The following is a 16,848-nucleotide window of genomic DNA, read 5'->3' on the forward strand; positions in this document are numbered from 1 at the left end:
CTTAATAACTACAGTTTAACTACTTGACTTTGTTTCCCCCAACATTATCTTCCAGTTTCTTAAGCTTTGCCTTGTGTGGTATTCTTCAAGATTTGCCTTGTGTCCTTGGTGCTCCAGGGGAGAGGGAGGATAGATGCAGTATTTAAATAAAATTAGAAGCTGGAAAAACAGTACTATTATCTTCTTGAAACTTCACAGCTCACACTAATATATATCGTTTTGAGAAGTCCTTCAGGAAAGAAACCCCTATTTTTCTAAACTAATTTGACCATGGGACCTTTTTTTTTTTGTATTAACATCAACTGAGACTCCAAAAAACTACAGAATACATTTTGAGAAATGCTAATCCAGAGCCACAGGGTCACTGATTATTAATTTTAATGTTATAAATTATAAATAAGTGTCAAATTACTGAAACAATGGGCTAATTGTTTCAGAAATTTTCTGAATTTTCTAAATATGTGTGTTTAGCTTTTAAGAATATGAATTTATAAAGTAGATATACACCTGAGTTAAATAAAAAAGTAACTCTTTTATAATAAAATTATTTGCCATGGGGTTTCTTTATATTTATGCTCTCCATTTTTCTTAAAATGGGTTTACTAGATAAAAAAAAAAAATGTACGTGGATACTTCAAAAAGTTCATGGAAAAGTAGAATTAAACGTTAATACGAATCTTCCGATGAACTTTCTGAAGTCCCTCATATATCCTAGAAAATTTTAGTGAATATATGTATTTAATTACATAGCTGTAGGTGGTTCTTATTTTTACAGGTAGTATGGTTAAATCTTAAATTTGGATTGTCTTAAGGTGAAATATAGTTTGTAAGAAACGTTCATAATGAATTGCTTTCATGTATTCTGAGAGCAGATAAACCCTTAAATGAGCAACTAAAAGTGATAAGTGGTGTTAAGTATTGCTGTTTAGCAGGCAGAGCAATAAAATGCCAAGTAGTGAAAAGTAGAGAACATTTGAACAAATATTAGTGAAGCACTTTTTTTTTTGAGTAAAATGATTTGCATTATGAAGAAATGCTTGTATACGAATGAATAATGTGGCAGTTGGTTGTTTTCAGATCTTAACTGACATTAAAACTTCAGTTTAGTAGAAGTTTGGCATTAGAACAGATTATTCTTCAGATTGTGAAGGAGGAACCTGTACTGTGAGTACAGCAGCTAAGTATCAAAAGAAACATTCTGGAGGAACTCAGCTTGGAATAGTAAGAGAAGTGAATTGAAAGTAGAAAGAAAATAAAATTCTTGCCCATATTTGGGGGGAAAAAAGAGAACTTGCAGTTAGTCGGGCTTGATTCATGTGACTCCCAGCAAGGACAACCAAGAAAATGATTTGTGTGCTGAACTGACAGTTTTGGATTCAATATCTATTTTATATTCTAGTAATTAGCTAAAATAATAGGTTTCTATATCGTTAAACTTGTCACAATATGGGAGATTAGCACTAAAGGAGACTTGCTCAGATGATTAAATTTGAGAAACCATACTTCCTTTATTAGAGTATTTGAAATCAAAACTTGTTCTTTCTTTCCAAGTGTTCAGTGTTCAGGAATCTGGTGAATACTTGTACAGAAATTCAACATTTTTGATTTTAATTCCCTTTCTCTACCTTAATCCATCCTTCCTCCCTCCCTCCCTCCCTCCCTCCCTCTCACCTCCTCTATGACCACTTTGGGTATAGGGGTAGTGGGAACAACCCTAGAAGCCTTAATTCAGGCCTGATTTCCCTTAGGCCCTGAGCATATGATCCAGGTGAGTGCAGAAAGATGTTAGTAGAGACTTACACTAAAGCTCTGCTAATATTAATTGCTTTTTAAATTATTGTTTTGGATTTTTAGATCAATACAACTGCTGATGAGAAGGACTCTACAAATCCTTTCCGTTTCCCAAATATTGGTGTGGAGAAGTTTCTGGAATTGAATTCTGAGCAGAATCATGATGACTACTGTTTGGCCTATGTCTTCACCGATCGAGATTTTGATGATGGTGTTCTTGGTCTGGCTTGGGTTGGAGCACCTTCAGGTAGTTTCTCTATGTCTTAATACTTGAAACAAAAAGCAATTTTCAGGGCAGATTGAATTTTACAAACTATGGGAGAACGTAATGCCTGCATAATATTTTAATATACACTACTTGGGTTAGGCAAGATATATAAGAGATTTCTAAGCCTAATGTAAATGGCAAAATAGGTGAAGCAGCTCTGTGTTTTAAAACGAGTACAGGGAACTCAAAATGGATTAAAGAATTAAATATACACCCTAAAACAATAAAACTTCTTAAAGAAAACATAGGAGAAACACTTCAGGAAGTAGGACTGGACACAGACTTTATGAATACGATGACCCCAAAAGCACGGGCAACCAAAGGGAAATAAACAAATGGGATTATATCAAATGAAAAAGCTTCTGCACAGCGGAAGAAACAATTAACAGAGTTAAAAGACAACCAACAGAGTGGGAGAATATATTTGCAAAATATACATCTGACAAAGGATTAATATCCAGAATATACAAGGAACTCAAACAACTTTACAAGAAAAAAAAAACAAACCCAATTAAAAAATGGGCAAAAGAGCTAAATAGGCATTTCTGTAAGGAAGATATACGAATGGCCAACAGACATATGAAAAAATGCTCAACATCACTCAGCATTCAGGAAATGCAAATCAAAACTACACTGAGATACCATCTCACCCCAGTTGGGATGGCTAAAATCCAAAAGACTCTGAACAATAAGTGCTAGCGAGGTTGCAGAGCAAAAGGAACTCTCATACATTGTTGGTGGGACTGCAAAATGGTGCAGCCTCTATGGAAAATGGTATGGAGGTTCCTCAAACAATTGCAGATAGATCTACCATACGACCCAGCTATCCCACTGCTGAGAATATACCCAGAGGAATGGAAATCATCAAGTCGAAGGTATACCTGTTCCCCAGTGTTCATCACAGCACTCTTTACAATAGCCAAGAGTTGGAACCAGCCCAAATGTCCATCATCAGATGAGTGGATATGGAAAATGTGGTATATCTACACAATGGAATCCTACTCAGCTATAAAAAAGAATGAAATACTGCCATTTGCAACAACATGGATGGACCTTGAGAGAATTATATTAAGTGAAACAAGTCAGGCACAGAAAGAGAAATATCACATGTTCTCACTTATTTGTGGGAGCTATAAATAAATACACACACACACACACACACACACACACACACACACACACAAACGGGGGGGGTAGGGGGGGAGAAGACATAACAATTGTAATTCCTTGAAATTGATACAAGGAAACAGAAAGGACATTGTTGGGAGGGAGGGGGGAGAGGGAGGAGGGAGGGAGGTTTCGGTAATGGGCCACAATAATCAACCACATTGTATATCGACAAAATAAAATAAAATATTTTTAAAAATAAATAAAATTAAAAAAAAAATAAAATGAGTACAGGGAAATATCCTGACATTTGGTACATTCAGTTGCTGAAATAAATAATTTTATGGGAAAAAAGTGGTACTTCTGAAACTAAAAGGGAAACAATTTATTCACGAAACTAATATATATATATATTATGAATATAAATATTTATATATATGTTATTTATATACATATATAAATATATATGTATATTTTTTTAAATAGAGGACTTAGATTCAAAAAGGCAAAACTGTGATCTTGCTTTCTGTTCTGTAGTGAGATAAGGAGCAGAGAAACCCTGGTCAGGAGCAGCAAGCAGAAGAAAAGCCTACCTTTATTATTATTTTATTTCTATCTTTTATTTTAACAAAAGGAAAGTACTACCTGAAAAGAGATATGGGTGGAGGCCCCTGGCACCCCCAGCTCCACTGACATTGCCACCTGGGCTCCTCACTCTGCTGAGGTCTCTGTGTAAGCCATGAAAATTACTGTCACTGAGAACGTTGTAATAGGATAATCCCCTTCCCATTATGGGGGGTGGGGGATGTGAGGGGTAGGGGTGGGGGTGTCCGTGATTTGCAGTATGATTAGTTCAGTTCCGTAGTTTAGAGAAACAAATTTATTAATTGAAAGATGAGTGGAAAGAACCCCAGACTCTTTGAATATAAATTTTGTTGTGTAGAGTTTTATCAGTAGTGTGTCTTCTGAGTTGTATTCAGCGATTTCTCCTTCTAAGGCTTCATTTCTTTTTTTTTTTTTTTTAATTCTGCTTTATCCAGGGTAAGACTAGTTTTTATATTGCCATTTTTGAATTTATTCTTTGATTTATTATGCATATTTTAAGACCATCAGTAATATTTTCTTTTATGTTTCTTGCTCTTTTTTTAAGCCAGCAATAAATATCCTTTTTACAGTTTCCAAAACTTCTTTTGCTTCCATGTTTTAATTAATTTATTTAATTTGAACATTTACTTGTACATATTTGTGGGATACAGTACATTGTTTCAATATGTGCATATATCACAAAATGATTCACTTAAGGTAGATAGCATAGTTTTGTACTACTAGAAGTAGTTCACTACTTCTAGGCAGCATATTGTTGGTACTTGTTTTATAGTCCATTGAGCCACTCTTTATCTTTTAATTGGGGTATTTAATCCATTTACTTTTAGAGAAAATATTGACAGACAGGAACTTGTAACTGCTATTTTGCTACTTTTTATCTGGTAGTTTTGTAGATCCTTTTTTCTGGTCTTACTGTCTTCCTTTGTGGTGGAGCAGTTTTTTCTAGCAGTGGATTTTGATTTCTCGCTATGTATTTTTAGTACGTCTCATAAGTTTTTGTGTTGTGGTTACCATGAGGCTTACAAAAAAACATGTTATAGTTATAACAGATTACTTTAGACTAATAACAACTTAACTTTGATATCTAAGTAAAAAGAAAAAGCAAAGCCAACTCTATGCTTGGGTGTCACTCCCTCCCCACTTTTTGACATTTTATCTTTTCAGGTTACATTTTTAATATTGCCTATCTCTTGTATGGTTGTTGTATTTGTTACTGTCTTTAGTTTGTTCTTGTTTTCTTGCTACTCTTTCATGTTGTCTTCTTTCAGATTGAAGAACTCCCTTTAGCATTTCTTGTAAGGCAGGTCTAGTGTTGATGAATTCTCTTAGCTTTCATTTGTCCAGGAAAGACTTTATTACTCCTTCATATTTGAAGGTTAGTTTTGCTGGATACAGAATTCTTGGCTGACCATCTTTTTCCTCAGCACTTTGAACATATTATCCTGTTCTCTTCTTGCCTGTAGAGTTTCTTTTTTTTTTTTTTTAATTGCTTTTTAATTTTATTAATATATATTTTTTACATTCTAGGATGTTGTTGGAGAGCAGTTGGGAGGGAGGCGGAGAGGGGAATGGGGAAGGAAATGGGATGGAAGAAGGAGGAAGGAGAAGGGGCAGGACTGAGGACTGTGGCACCCCCCTCATTTCCACACTGGGTGGCGGGGAGGAGGGGCTTCCAGAAATGGCTTGGTCATTGCCAGGGTGGGTGCAGATGTCAGGAGGGTGTGGCAAAAACCCTCACCTCCTACCATCCCAGCTCGTAAACCCAAGGCCCTTCTTGCTATGGCTTGCTGGTCATCGCCGGGCTGGTTGCCCATATTAGGGGGGTGTGACTGAGGCCCCCCACCACCCTGGCTTGGGAGAGCCCAGGGCACTTCCTGCAGTGGCTTGGTGGTCATCGCTGGGTTGGCTGGGGGGTGGGGGGACATGCCATTATACTTCTTTGTTTTTCATTGAATCATCCATCAGTAATAGCTTTTGACTTGAATTAAAAACATTTTACCCTTCTCATTGTTATTCACAATTTGTGTTTTCAATGATATGTAGTAAAATCTTATAATGTAGTTACTGACCTTGAGTTTTGTTTTAGCTATAGGTATATATGATGTATCATTACTAATTGATTTCCTGGCATATCAAAACTAGTTGCAGTATTTTTAAAAATTAAACCTTAACTTAGAAAATTAGACATATGTGTTTTATTTCTTCCTGCATAATTGAATTACTCCAACATATGCTATTAGTCTGTAACAAATACAATAAGCAATAATCAAGACCAAAAGCAGTTGTTAAGATATTAAGCAAGATATAAATTACAGAGACTGTAGAATTCACTCAGATTTATGTATGATCCCTTAAATGAGCTTGACCTTAAAAATACAGAAAAATGTGTATTATCAAACTTTTTAAAATGTGCATATTATTATTATTATTTTTAAAGATAAAGATTTGCAGTGTAGAGTCTTGTTTAATTCGAGTTTTACAGTACTGCATTGGACCAATTTGCATATGACAAATCTTCACTAAGGCAGGATATTAATTTACTGTTTGTTTGCAACTATAATATTTGAACTATAATTATTACAGAGAGTACTTATTCATATCTTTTCTAGTTTCTAGAAATGGTAATCATGTAGTCTTTGACTCATCTCCAAAAGTAGAACTAGCTTAAGAATATATACTAAATATGCATAAATTATTTACTGTTTTTTCTCTGTTCGGTTTTCTATGTAGAAAAGGTAGTAAATATTGAATATCATAAAGGTTCTCAAGCCCTTGCTTGGTGAAATCTGCATATGACTCAGTCTCTTAGTTTACTTTTCTGTGAAGCACATTATCGTGACAGTTTTCTAAATCATATTGTAACAGTAATTCAAATTTGTTTTGTTACCATATAGTTTCTTACATTTAATAGGAACAAGGCAGCAGTTGTGTTGTAGTATCATGCCATTCTTGCAGATCTGTTTTGAATTGCCTTCTTTATCAGGGATTAGTAAAATTAGAATTTTTAAATGGTTCAATAACTTAGTTGTAATTGTGTGTAGAAAGATGATCTGAAATAATTTGATCAGTTATCAGAATACTCTAATTCATTTGATTGTATTTTTTAAAGAATCAAGTAGGGAAGCCTCTTAAATGTGAATGTAAATTAAAGAACTTCTCACTAAAAGTCTTCAATAAAGTTAATTAGAAGAAAGTATGGTCTTCTCAGTGCAACGTGCATACAAACTTGGATTGAACATCCAGTTTCTGATTTTCCTGTTATTCTTTTTCTACTTTTTTATAACTGCCTTTAGATGTGAAAGCCTTGTAGTTTTGGTATTAAACTCTAAAGGTCCTGTTAATGAATAGTGAACTAAAAAATGATATGCTTAATATAAGTAGAAACAGGGTCTTTCTTTTAAAATTTTAAGTGTTGTCAGGACACATTAAAAAATCATGATTCAATTTTTAAACCTATTTTGAAAGTTGCAGTAGTATAGTGAACTCCTGATTGATAGATTAATCAGCTAACGTTTTCCCACATTTACTTTCTCTCACTTTTCTTCCTTCCCACCCTCTCTCCTTCCTTTCTCTCACCCCTTCTTTATTTTTTTAAATCACTTGACATTATTATTTTCTGTTTTACGAATATATCGTACATTGCATCTCAGGACAGTGAATCACATACTCATGCGCAAAACTGCTATTATTTGTAGAAGAGACTTTCTCAGAATCTACTTCAGAATATTTTGTTCAACTTTCATTTAACTTAAATCATAAGTTTTCTTTTTAAAAGATGAAAAGGTGTAGGCTTTGACAATATAAATACTGACATATTCAAATTTATTTATTTATCTATTTATATATTTGTCTATCTATTTATTTATTTATTGCAAAGAGGGCACTGTGAGTCCTCAATAAATGCTTGTTATAATTATCAGTGTCTTTGAAGGAGAAACTGCTATGAATTTCACAAAATCATAGAATTACTTTTTTAAAAAATTTTTAAATTTTTAAATTTTTAAATTTTTTATTTTGTCAGTATACTATGTGAGTGATTTTTGTGGCCAACTACCGAAACATCGCTCCCTCGCCCCTCTCCCCACTCCCTCCCAGCAATGTTCTTTCTGTTTGCTTGTCATATCAATTTCAAGGAATTGTTATGTCTTCTCCCCCTACCCCCCCCCCGGTTTTTTTGTGTGTGCGTGTGATATTATTTATTTATTTTAGGCTCCCACAAGTAAGTGAGAACATGTGGTATTTCTCTTTCTGTGCCTGACTTGTTTCACTTAATATAATTCTCTCAAGGTCCATCCATGTTGTTGCAAATGGCAGTATTTCATTCGTTTTTATAGCTGAGAAGTATTCCATTGTGTAGATATACCACATTTTCCATATCCACTCATCCAATGTTGGACATTTGGGCTGGTTCCAACTCTTGGCTATTGTAAAGAGTGCTGCGATGAACATTGGGGAACAGGTATACCTTTGACTTGATTTCCATTCCTCTGGGTATATTCCCAACAGTGGGATAGCTGGGTCGTATGGTAGATCTATCTGCAATTGTTTGAGGAACCTCCATAGCATTTTGCATAGAGGCTGCACCATTTTGCAGTCCCACCAACAATGTATGAGAGTTCCTTTTTCTCCGCAACCTCGCCAGCAATTATCGTTCAGAGTCTTTTGGATTTTAGCCATCCTAACTGGGGTGAGATGGTATCTCAGTGTAGTTTTGATTTGCATTTCCTGAATGCTGAGTGATGTTGAGCATTTTTTCATATGTCTGTTGGCCATTTGTATATCTTCCTTAGAGAAATGCCTACTTAGCTCTTTTGCCCATTTTTTAATTGGGTTGCTTGTTTTTTTCTTGTAAAGTTGTTTGAGTTCCTTGTATATTCTGGATATTAATCCTTTGTCAGATGTATATTTTGCAAATATTTTCTCCCACTCTGTTGGTTGTCTTTTAACTGTTAATTGTTTATTTGCTGTGCAGAAGCTTTTTAGTTTGATCTAATCCCATTTGATTATTTTCCTTTGGTTGCCTGTGCTTTTAGAGTCGTATTCATGAAGTCTGTGTCCAGTCCTACTTCCTGAAGTGTTTCTCCTATGTTTTCTTTAAGAAATTTTATTGTTTCAGGGTGTTTATTTAATTCTTTAATCCATTTTGAGTTGATTTTAGTATACGGTGAGAGGTATGGATCTAGTTTCATTCTCCTGCATATGGATATCCAGTTATCCCAGCACCATTTGCTGAAGAGGCAGTCCCTTCCCCAGTGAATAGGCTTGGTGCCTTTGTCAAAGATCAGATGGCAGTAAGTGTGTGGGTTGATTTCTGGATTCTCTATTCTATTCCATTGGTCAGTGTGTCTGTTTTTATGCCAGTACCATACTGTTTTGGTTATTATAGCTTTGTAGTATAGCTTAAAGTCAGGTAGTGTTATGCCTCCAGCTTTATTTTTTTTGCTCAGCATTGCTTTGGCTATGTGTGGTCTTTTGTTATTCCATATAGATGTCTGAATAGTTTTTTCCATTTCTGAGAAAACTGTCATTGGAATTTTGATAGGGATTGCATTGAATTCTATATCACCTTGGGTAGTATGGACATTTTCACAACGTTGATTCTTCCAATCCAAGAGTATGGGATATCTTTCCATCTTCTTTGTATCCTCTCTAATTTCTCTCAACAGTGGTTTGTAGTTCTCATTATAGAGATTTTTCACCTCCTTGGTTAACTCAATTCCTAAGTGTTATATTTTTTTGGTGGGTATTATGAATGGGCCAGCTTTGTTGATTTCTCTTTCTGCATATTCGCTATTGGAGAATAGAAATGCTACTGATTTTTGTGTGTTGATTTTGTATCCTGCTACTTTGCTGAAATCATTTATCAACTCCAAGAGTTTTTTTGTAGAGGCTTTAGGCTGTTCGACATATAGGATCATGTCATCTGCAAAGAGGGACACTTTGACTTCATCTTTACCAATCTGGATGCCCTTTATTTTCTTCTCTTCTCTGATTGCTCTGGCTAGTACTTCCAGCACTATGTTGAATAGCAATGGTGAGAGTGGGCATCCTTGTCTAGTTCCTGTTCTTAAAGGAAAAGCTTTCAGCTTTACCCCATTCAGGATGATATTGGCAGTGGGTTTGGCATATATGGCTTTAATTATGTTGAGATACTTTCCCTCTATACCTAACTTATAGAGGGTCTTTGTCATGAATGAATGTTGAATTTTATCAAATGCTTTTTCAGCATCTATAGAGATGACCATATGGTCCTTGTGTTTGATTTTATTAATATGGTGTATCACATTTATTGATTTGCATATGTGGAACCAACCTTGCATCCCTGGGATGAATCCCACTTGATCGTCACGTATTATTTTAAGTATGTGTTGCTGTATTCTGTTAGCTAGTATTTTATTGAGGATTTTTGCATCTATGTTCATCAAGGATATCAGCCTGTAGTTTTCTTTTTTAGTTGTATCTTTACCTGGTTTTGGTATCAGGGTGATGTTTGCTCCATAAAATGAGTTTGGGAGAATTGCCTCTGTTTCAATCTTTTGGAATAGTTTGTAAAGAATCGGTGTCAGTTTCTCTTTGAATGTTTGGTAAAATTCTGCTGTGAATCCATCTAGTCCTGGGCTTTTCTTTGTTTGGAGCCTTCTGATAACAGCTTCAATCTCCTTTATTGTTATTGGTCTGTTCAGATTTTCTACATCTTCTTGGCTCAGTTTTGGTAGTTTGTGTGTGTCCAAAAATTTATCCATTCCTTCCAGATTTTCAAATTTGTTGGCATATAATTGTTTATAGTAGTCTCAAATGATTCCTTGTATTTCAGATGTATCAGTTGTAATATCACCTTTTTCATTTCTAATTTTGGTTATTTGGATCTTCTCTCTTCTTTTTTTAGTTAGCCTTGCTAATGGTTTGTCAATTTTATTTATCATTTCAAAAAACAAACTTTTTGTTCATTGATCTTCTGTATTGTTTTTTGGGTTTCAATTTCATTAAGTTCTGCTCTGATCTTAATGATTTCTTTCCATCTGCTAACTTTGGGTTTGGATTGTTCTTGTTTTTCTATTTCTTTAAGGTAAAGTGTTAGGTTGTTCACTTGCCATCTTTCCATTCTTCTGAAGTAAGCTTTAATGCAATAAATTTCCCTTTAGTACTGCTTTTGCAGTATCCCACAGGTTTTGGTATGATGTATCATTGTTTTCATTAGTTTCAATAAATTTTTTGATTTCGTCTTTGATTTCTTCTTGGACCCATATGTCATTAAGTAGAATGCTGTTTAATTTCCTTGTGTTTGTATAGTTTCCAGAATTTCGTTTGTTATTGATTTCTAATTTTAATCCATTGTGGTCTGAGAAAATACATGGGATAATTCCAATTTTTTTGAATTTATTGAGACTTGATTTGTGACCTAACATGTGATCTGTCCTGGAGAATAATCCATGTGATGATGAGAAGAATGAATATGTTTAGGTTGTTGGATGGAATGTTCTGTAAGATATCTGCCGAGTCCAGTTGGTCAAGAGTGTTGTTTAGATCTTGTGTTTCTCTACTGATTCTTTGCCTAGATGATCTGTCGAATATTGACAGTGGGCTGTTCAGGTCCCCTGCTATTATGGTATCAGTGTCTATTTACTTCTTTAGGTCTAATAGAGCTTGCTTTATAAATCTGGCTGCTCTAACATTGGGTGCATATATATTTATGATTGTTATGTCTTCTTGATGGATCAATCCTTTTATCATTATGTAGTGGCCCTCATTATCTCTTTTTATGGTTTTTACTTTAAAGTCTATTTTATCAGATATAAGAATAGCTACTCCAGCTTGTTTTTCATTTCTGTTTGCATGGTAAATCTTTTTCCATCCTTTCACTCTTAGTCTGTGTGAATCTTTATAGGTGAGGTGGGTCTCTTGAAGGCAGCATATAGTTGGATCTTCCTTTTTAATCCAGTCAGCCAGTCTGTGTCTTTTGATTGTGGAGTTAAACCTTGTACATTAAGAATTGTTATTGAAAAGTGTTGATTTACTCCTAGCATTTTATTGATTTTTGTTTGGATGTCTTAGGTGTCTTTTGTTCCTTTCTTTCTGATTTACTGTTTGATTTCTGTATTTGTTGGTTCCTTGGGTTGTATATAGTCTTTTTTGTTTGTTTGTTTGTTTTCTCTTCATGAATGCCAATTTTATTATACTTAAGGGTTTTGATTTTTCTTGGGTTTTTATGGCCGTGGTAGTTGTTTTTCAGCTACTGTTGGGTCCGCCGCCGGCCGTCCCGAACAGCTCTTAACCTCGTTCCTTTCAGTGGGCGAGCAAACGTCCCGGGATTCCTTTTTCTGTACTTTCCTTTTTGGAAGGATACAGGGGAAGAGAGCCGTGAACAGAGGTGAGCACACCGCCGGCCCCAAACACAGCCCGGTTAAAGGACACTCAGACGCGTCGGGGGTTCTGTCGAGCAGTTCTGTTTATTATCACACAAGCTCTTGCTTTTAAAGGCAAATGGGGAAGGGAGATTTTTTACATAATCTTATCAGCTTAAAGGTCAAGGACATGCATCCTGTCTCAATGCCTAGCTATTGCAACCACGAGTGCGGAATCACATATTTGGCCAATAAGGGCTAAGGCAAGGTTTCCGCAGACACCCCCACCCTACTTCCTCCTGGCACCACCGTCTTAGGCTGCCACATTAATATGCCTTTGTGGGCCCATAATGGCACCACTTGTAATGTCACTTAAGGTGGCCTTAGTTTTTAAGGCCCGACAAGCTACCAAACCCAGTACTCCCTTGAGAATTTCTTGTAAGGCTGGTCGTGTGGTAGTGAACTCCCGCAGTTTTTGTTTGTCTGAGAAATATACTATTTGCCCTTCATTTTGGAAGGATAGCCTTGTGGGGTTGAGTAATCTTGGCTGTCAATCTCTGTCTTTTAGTATTTTGAATATATCATCCCATTCCTTTCTGGCTTTTCAGGTTTGTGATGAAAAGTGTGATGTTAGTCTGATTGGGGCTCCCTTTTAGGTGATTCGATGCTTCTCTCTTGCAGCTTTTACGATTTTCTCTTTGTCTTTGAGTTTTGCCAGTTTAACTATAACATGTCTTGGAGAAGACCTTTTTGGGTTGAATACATTTGGGGATCTTTGAGCTTCCTGAATCTGAAGATCTGTGTCTTTTCCAATAACTGGGAAGTTTTCAGCCACTATGTTGTTGAATATGTTTTCAATGCAATCTCCTTTTTCCTCCCCTTCTGGAATACCCATGATTTGGATATTTGAGCGCTTAAAGTTGTCTGATATCTCTCTTAGATTTTCTTCAGTGCTTTTACTTCTTTTTTCTTTCTTTCTTTTTTTTTTTTAGTCTGCTTGTGTTATTTCCAACAGCCCATCTTCAAGGTCCGAAGTTCTCTCTTCTACTTCTGCAAGCCTGCTGGTTTTAAACTCTCTGTTGTGTTTTTTATTTCTTTGAATTCTTTTGCTCAGCAAGCTCTGCTACATTCTTTTTCAGGGCATTGATTTTCTTGTACATTTCTTCTTTTGGGCCCTGTATACTTTTCCTTGTTTCATCATGTTGACTAGCTGAGTGTTCTTGTATCTCATTCAGTTTCCTTAGAATTATCACTCTTAATTCCTTGTCAGACATTTCAAGAGCTTCTTGTTCTATAGGATCTAGAGGTTGAGAGTTATTACCCTTTGGTGGTGTACTCTCTTGATTTTTCATATTTCTGGTATCTTTCCTTTGATGTTTACTCATTGTGGCAGGGGGTGTCACAGTCTACTCAGCTGACACGATTGTCTGGCTAGGATGTTGCTGGGGTTGCCAATTTGGTATGGCTACCTCAGTGTCTGCTTGGTTGGCCACTTGTGCCTTGTGTGCATGGTTGCCTTGGGTCTTAGGCCTCTCCAGGGAGCCGCCTCTCTGGTCAGCATGCACTCGGCCCAGCTGCTGTGTTGCGTGGTGGCACCACAGGGTGTATGGTCTTTGCGGAGCTTCCCCCTCCCCTGCTGGACGTCTCCCTGCTCCGCACACACTCAGCTGCTGTGTCCGATATAGTCAAATTTAAAGGAAATGTAAATATTTGTTTTGTTAAATTATTGGGAGCAAAAATTTGGAGACATTTTTATTATGAAGAACAACATTTTATAAGGGCTATGTACTCAATCCTGGAAGTGTCTTTATAGGGGTGTCATTAAAACTTTTATTTGAACTGATTTCCTAATCTTAGACCAAAGAAACTTTTGAGTATTTGATGCATTTGGGTGAATATTTTAGATTCAAAATACAAAATGTTTTAATTTAATAAAGCATATATTAGCTGTTTTTTGGGGGGGTAGAATAAATGCTAATTTAGCTGCTTTTTGTTCTGAATTAGGAAGCTCTGGAGGAATATGTGAAAAAAGTAAACTCTATTCAGATGGTAAGAAGAAGTCCTTAAACACTGGTATTATTACTGTTCAGAACTATGGATCTCATGTACCTCCCAAAGTCTCTCACATTACTTTTGCTCATGAAGTTGGACATAACTTTGGATCTCCTGTAAGTATTGCCTAATAGATTTTTAAAAAGTTATTAGCCTAATGCTGAGTGATTTTTTTGTGTGTACGGTGAAAACAAATGTATATTTGAGTGTTTAGTTTTTGTATATCAGAACACAGTAATGTACTGAATGTATTGACCATTCTGGAAGGGAGGAAGATAGAATATTTGTGATTAGAATAAGAAAAGTAAGCGTAACAATGCTAGAATTCTATGAAGGCAAGGAATTTTGTCTGGCTTGTTTAAACAAAATAATATATCTCCTGGCCCTAGAAAAGTGTGTGGTACATATGCAATCAAATATCTTTTGAATGAGAATCACTTTTCATTGTTTAAAATACATTTTGAATGTTTAGCAAATGATGGAATGGTTTTTTTGCTTTCTGGCTTTTCTTTTTTTATTTTAAAATAGATCATTGTGTTTTTATCTCTACTCAGCTTTTTTACTTACCTTTCTTATGTATTGGTTAATAAGTTAGCTGTCTTAGATTCCAATTCTATATATACTTAACCACATGCCAGCTTCTTTTGTTTCCTTTCTCTTTTTTCTTTCTTCTCTGAACTATTTATAACATGTAATTTAGCATTTATTTTAAAGAATATTTAGTAGTTTTAAAGTAGTTTCTATTACTGTTAAGAGTTTTAAAAGTAAATGATCTTATTTTTAATAGACTTTTATGATAGTTCTCAATTCTAGTTCCTACTTACAAAGGAATAAATTATTGTGGCTAGACCTCCACTGATTTTTCTTCCCTTTAAAAAGTTACGTTTAATCAGATGACTTGAAAACCTTCTTTTACTTCCTGTTTATACAACTCTATACTCTGTTTGACAGCATGATTCGGGAACAGAGTGCACACCAGGAGAATCTAAGAATTTAGGACAAAAAGAAAATGGCAATTACATTATGTATGCAAGAGCAACATCCGGGGACAAACTTAACAACAATAAATTCTCACTCTGTAGCATTAGAAATATAAGCCAAGTTCTTGAGAAGAAGAGAAATAACTGTTTTGTTGGTATGTATATTTTCCCAACCTTTTTTTATGAACATTTTCAAACATTCAGAAAACTTGAATTATACAGTGAGCACTCACATACCTACTACACATATTTTACAATTTAAAACACATTGTTGTATTTGCTTTATCCATATTTATTACTCTATGCATCCCTCAATTGATGTTTTTTGATGCAATTTGAAACAAGTTGCAAACATCAGTATATTTACTCCTAAACACTTTAGCCTACATATTATCAACTAGAGTTCAATACTGTTTGTAGTTCTTTTTTTGTTTTTTACGAAAGTGAAATGCACAAATCTTAAGTGCACCACTTGATGAGTTTTGGCAAATGTGTTTACCTGGGTAATGAAGCACCTATCAAGATAAGAGAATGTTTCTTTCATCCCAGAAAGTTCTTTTATTTCCCTTCCCAACTAGTCTCTGTCCCCAACATACCCCAGAGGCAACCACTATCTGATTTATTTCACGTAGGCTGGTTTTGTCTGTTTTAAAATTTCACATAAATGGAATCATACGGTTTGTAACCCTTTTGTGGAAGGCTGCTTTAACTCAGCATAATATTTTAGATTCATCATTAGTATTTTACTCCTTTTTATTACTGGGTAGTATTACACTGTATGAATATATCCCAGTTTGCTCATCTACTCTCCTATTGTTGAACACCTGGGTTTTTTGGGTTTGGGATAATATGAATAAAGCTGCTATGAAATTCTTTTTTCTTTTTATGTTTTTGTAATAAAATATATATATAACAAAATTTGCTATTTTAACCAATTTTAAGTGTTCAATTCAGTGGCATTAATTACATTCACAGTGTTGTGCAACCATCTTTACTGTCCATCTCCAAATTGTTTTTCATCACCCCAAACAGAAATTCTGTAACCCTTAAGAAATAACTCCTGCTTCCTCCTCCTTTCAGCCCTAGGTAACCACTAATCTACTTGCTGTCTCTCTAAATTATCCTATTCTAGGTACCTTATATAAGTGGGATTTATACTATATTTGTTCTTTTGTGTCTGGTTTATTTCATTTAGCATAATATTTTCAAGGTTCATCCATGTTGTAGCATGTTTCAGAACTTCATTCCTTTTTATAGCTGGATAACATTCCAGTGTATGGATACATTTTGTTTTTTCATTCATCTGTTGTACATCTCCTGTGGCATTTAACATACTCAACCTTGTGGTATTTAACATATTGTAAATATTCTGCCTTATATTATGGTTTATTTTTGCATGTGTCCTTGTATTGTTTCACATGATTATAAGTTACTTGAGGGCAAACACTGAGGCTTGTTCACCTTTTACATAAAAAACACTCTAAGAGGGGTTAAACATGTGACAGCAAAGGAGAAAGAATTGAAGATTTCCAAATAAGCACGTCTTTTTGTTTTTAATTGAAATTTTAATTCAGATAATTGTAGATTCACATACAGTTGTAAGAAGTAAAAGATTTTCTGAACCCTTCACCCAGTTCCCCCCAATGGTAATATCTTGCAAAAGTGTAGTACAATATTATAACCAGGATATACAATCCACAGA

At 35.1% G+C, this 16,848-nt stretch overlaps 1 protein-coding gene across 2 annotated transcripts in view; it reads left to right on the top strand.

Moving 5' to 3' along the window:
- The window catches only part of ADAM10 (ADAM metallopeptidase domain 10), a 158,277-nt gene that overhangs the window by 115,336 nt on the left and 26,093 nt on the right, over positions 1 to 16,848 (top strand). For both annotated transcript variants that reach the window (XM_063089440.1, XM_063089441.1), the window contains 3 exons: positions 1,855 to 2,038; positions 14,119 to 14,282; positions 15,118 to 15,301. In XM_063089440.1, coding sequence (XP_062945510.1) covers positions 1,855 to 2,038; positions 14,119 to 14,282; positions 15,118 to 15,301 — 532 coding nt within the window. The remainder of the gene's footprint in view (positions 1 to 1,854; positions 2,039 to 14,118; positions 14,283 to 15,117; positions 15,302 to 16,848) is intronic.

The sequence above is a fragment of the Cynocephalus volans genome, chromosome 3 (assembly GCF_027409185.1).
Source record: "Cynocephalus volans isolate mCynVol1 chromosome 3, mCynVol1.pri, whole genome shotgun sequence".
Taxonomy (NCBI): domain Eukaryota; kingdom Metazoa; phylum Chordata; class Mammalia; order Dermoptera; family Cynocephalidae; genus Cynocephalus; species Cynocephalus volans.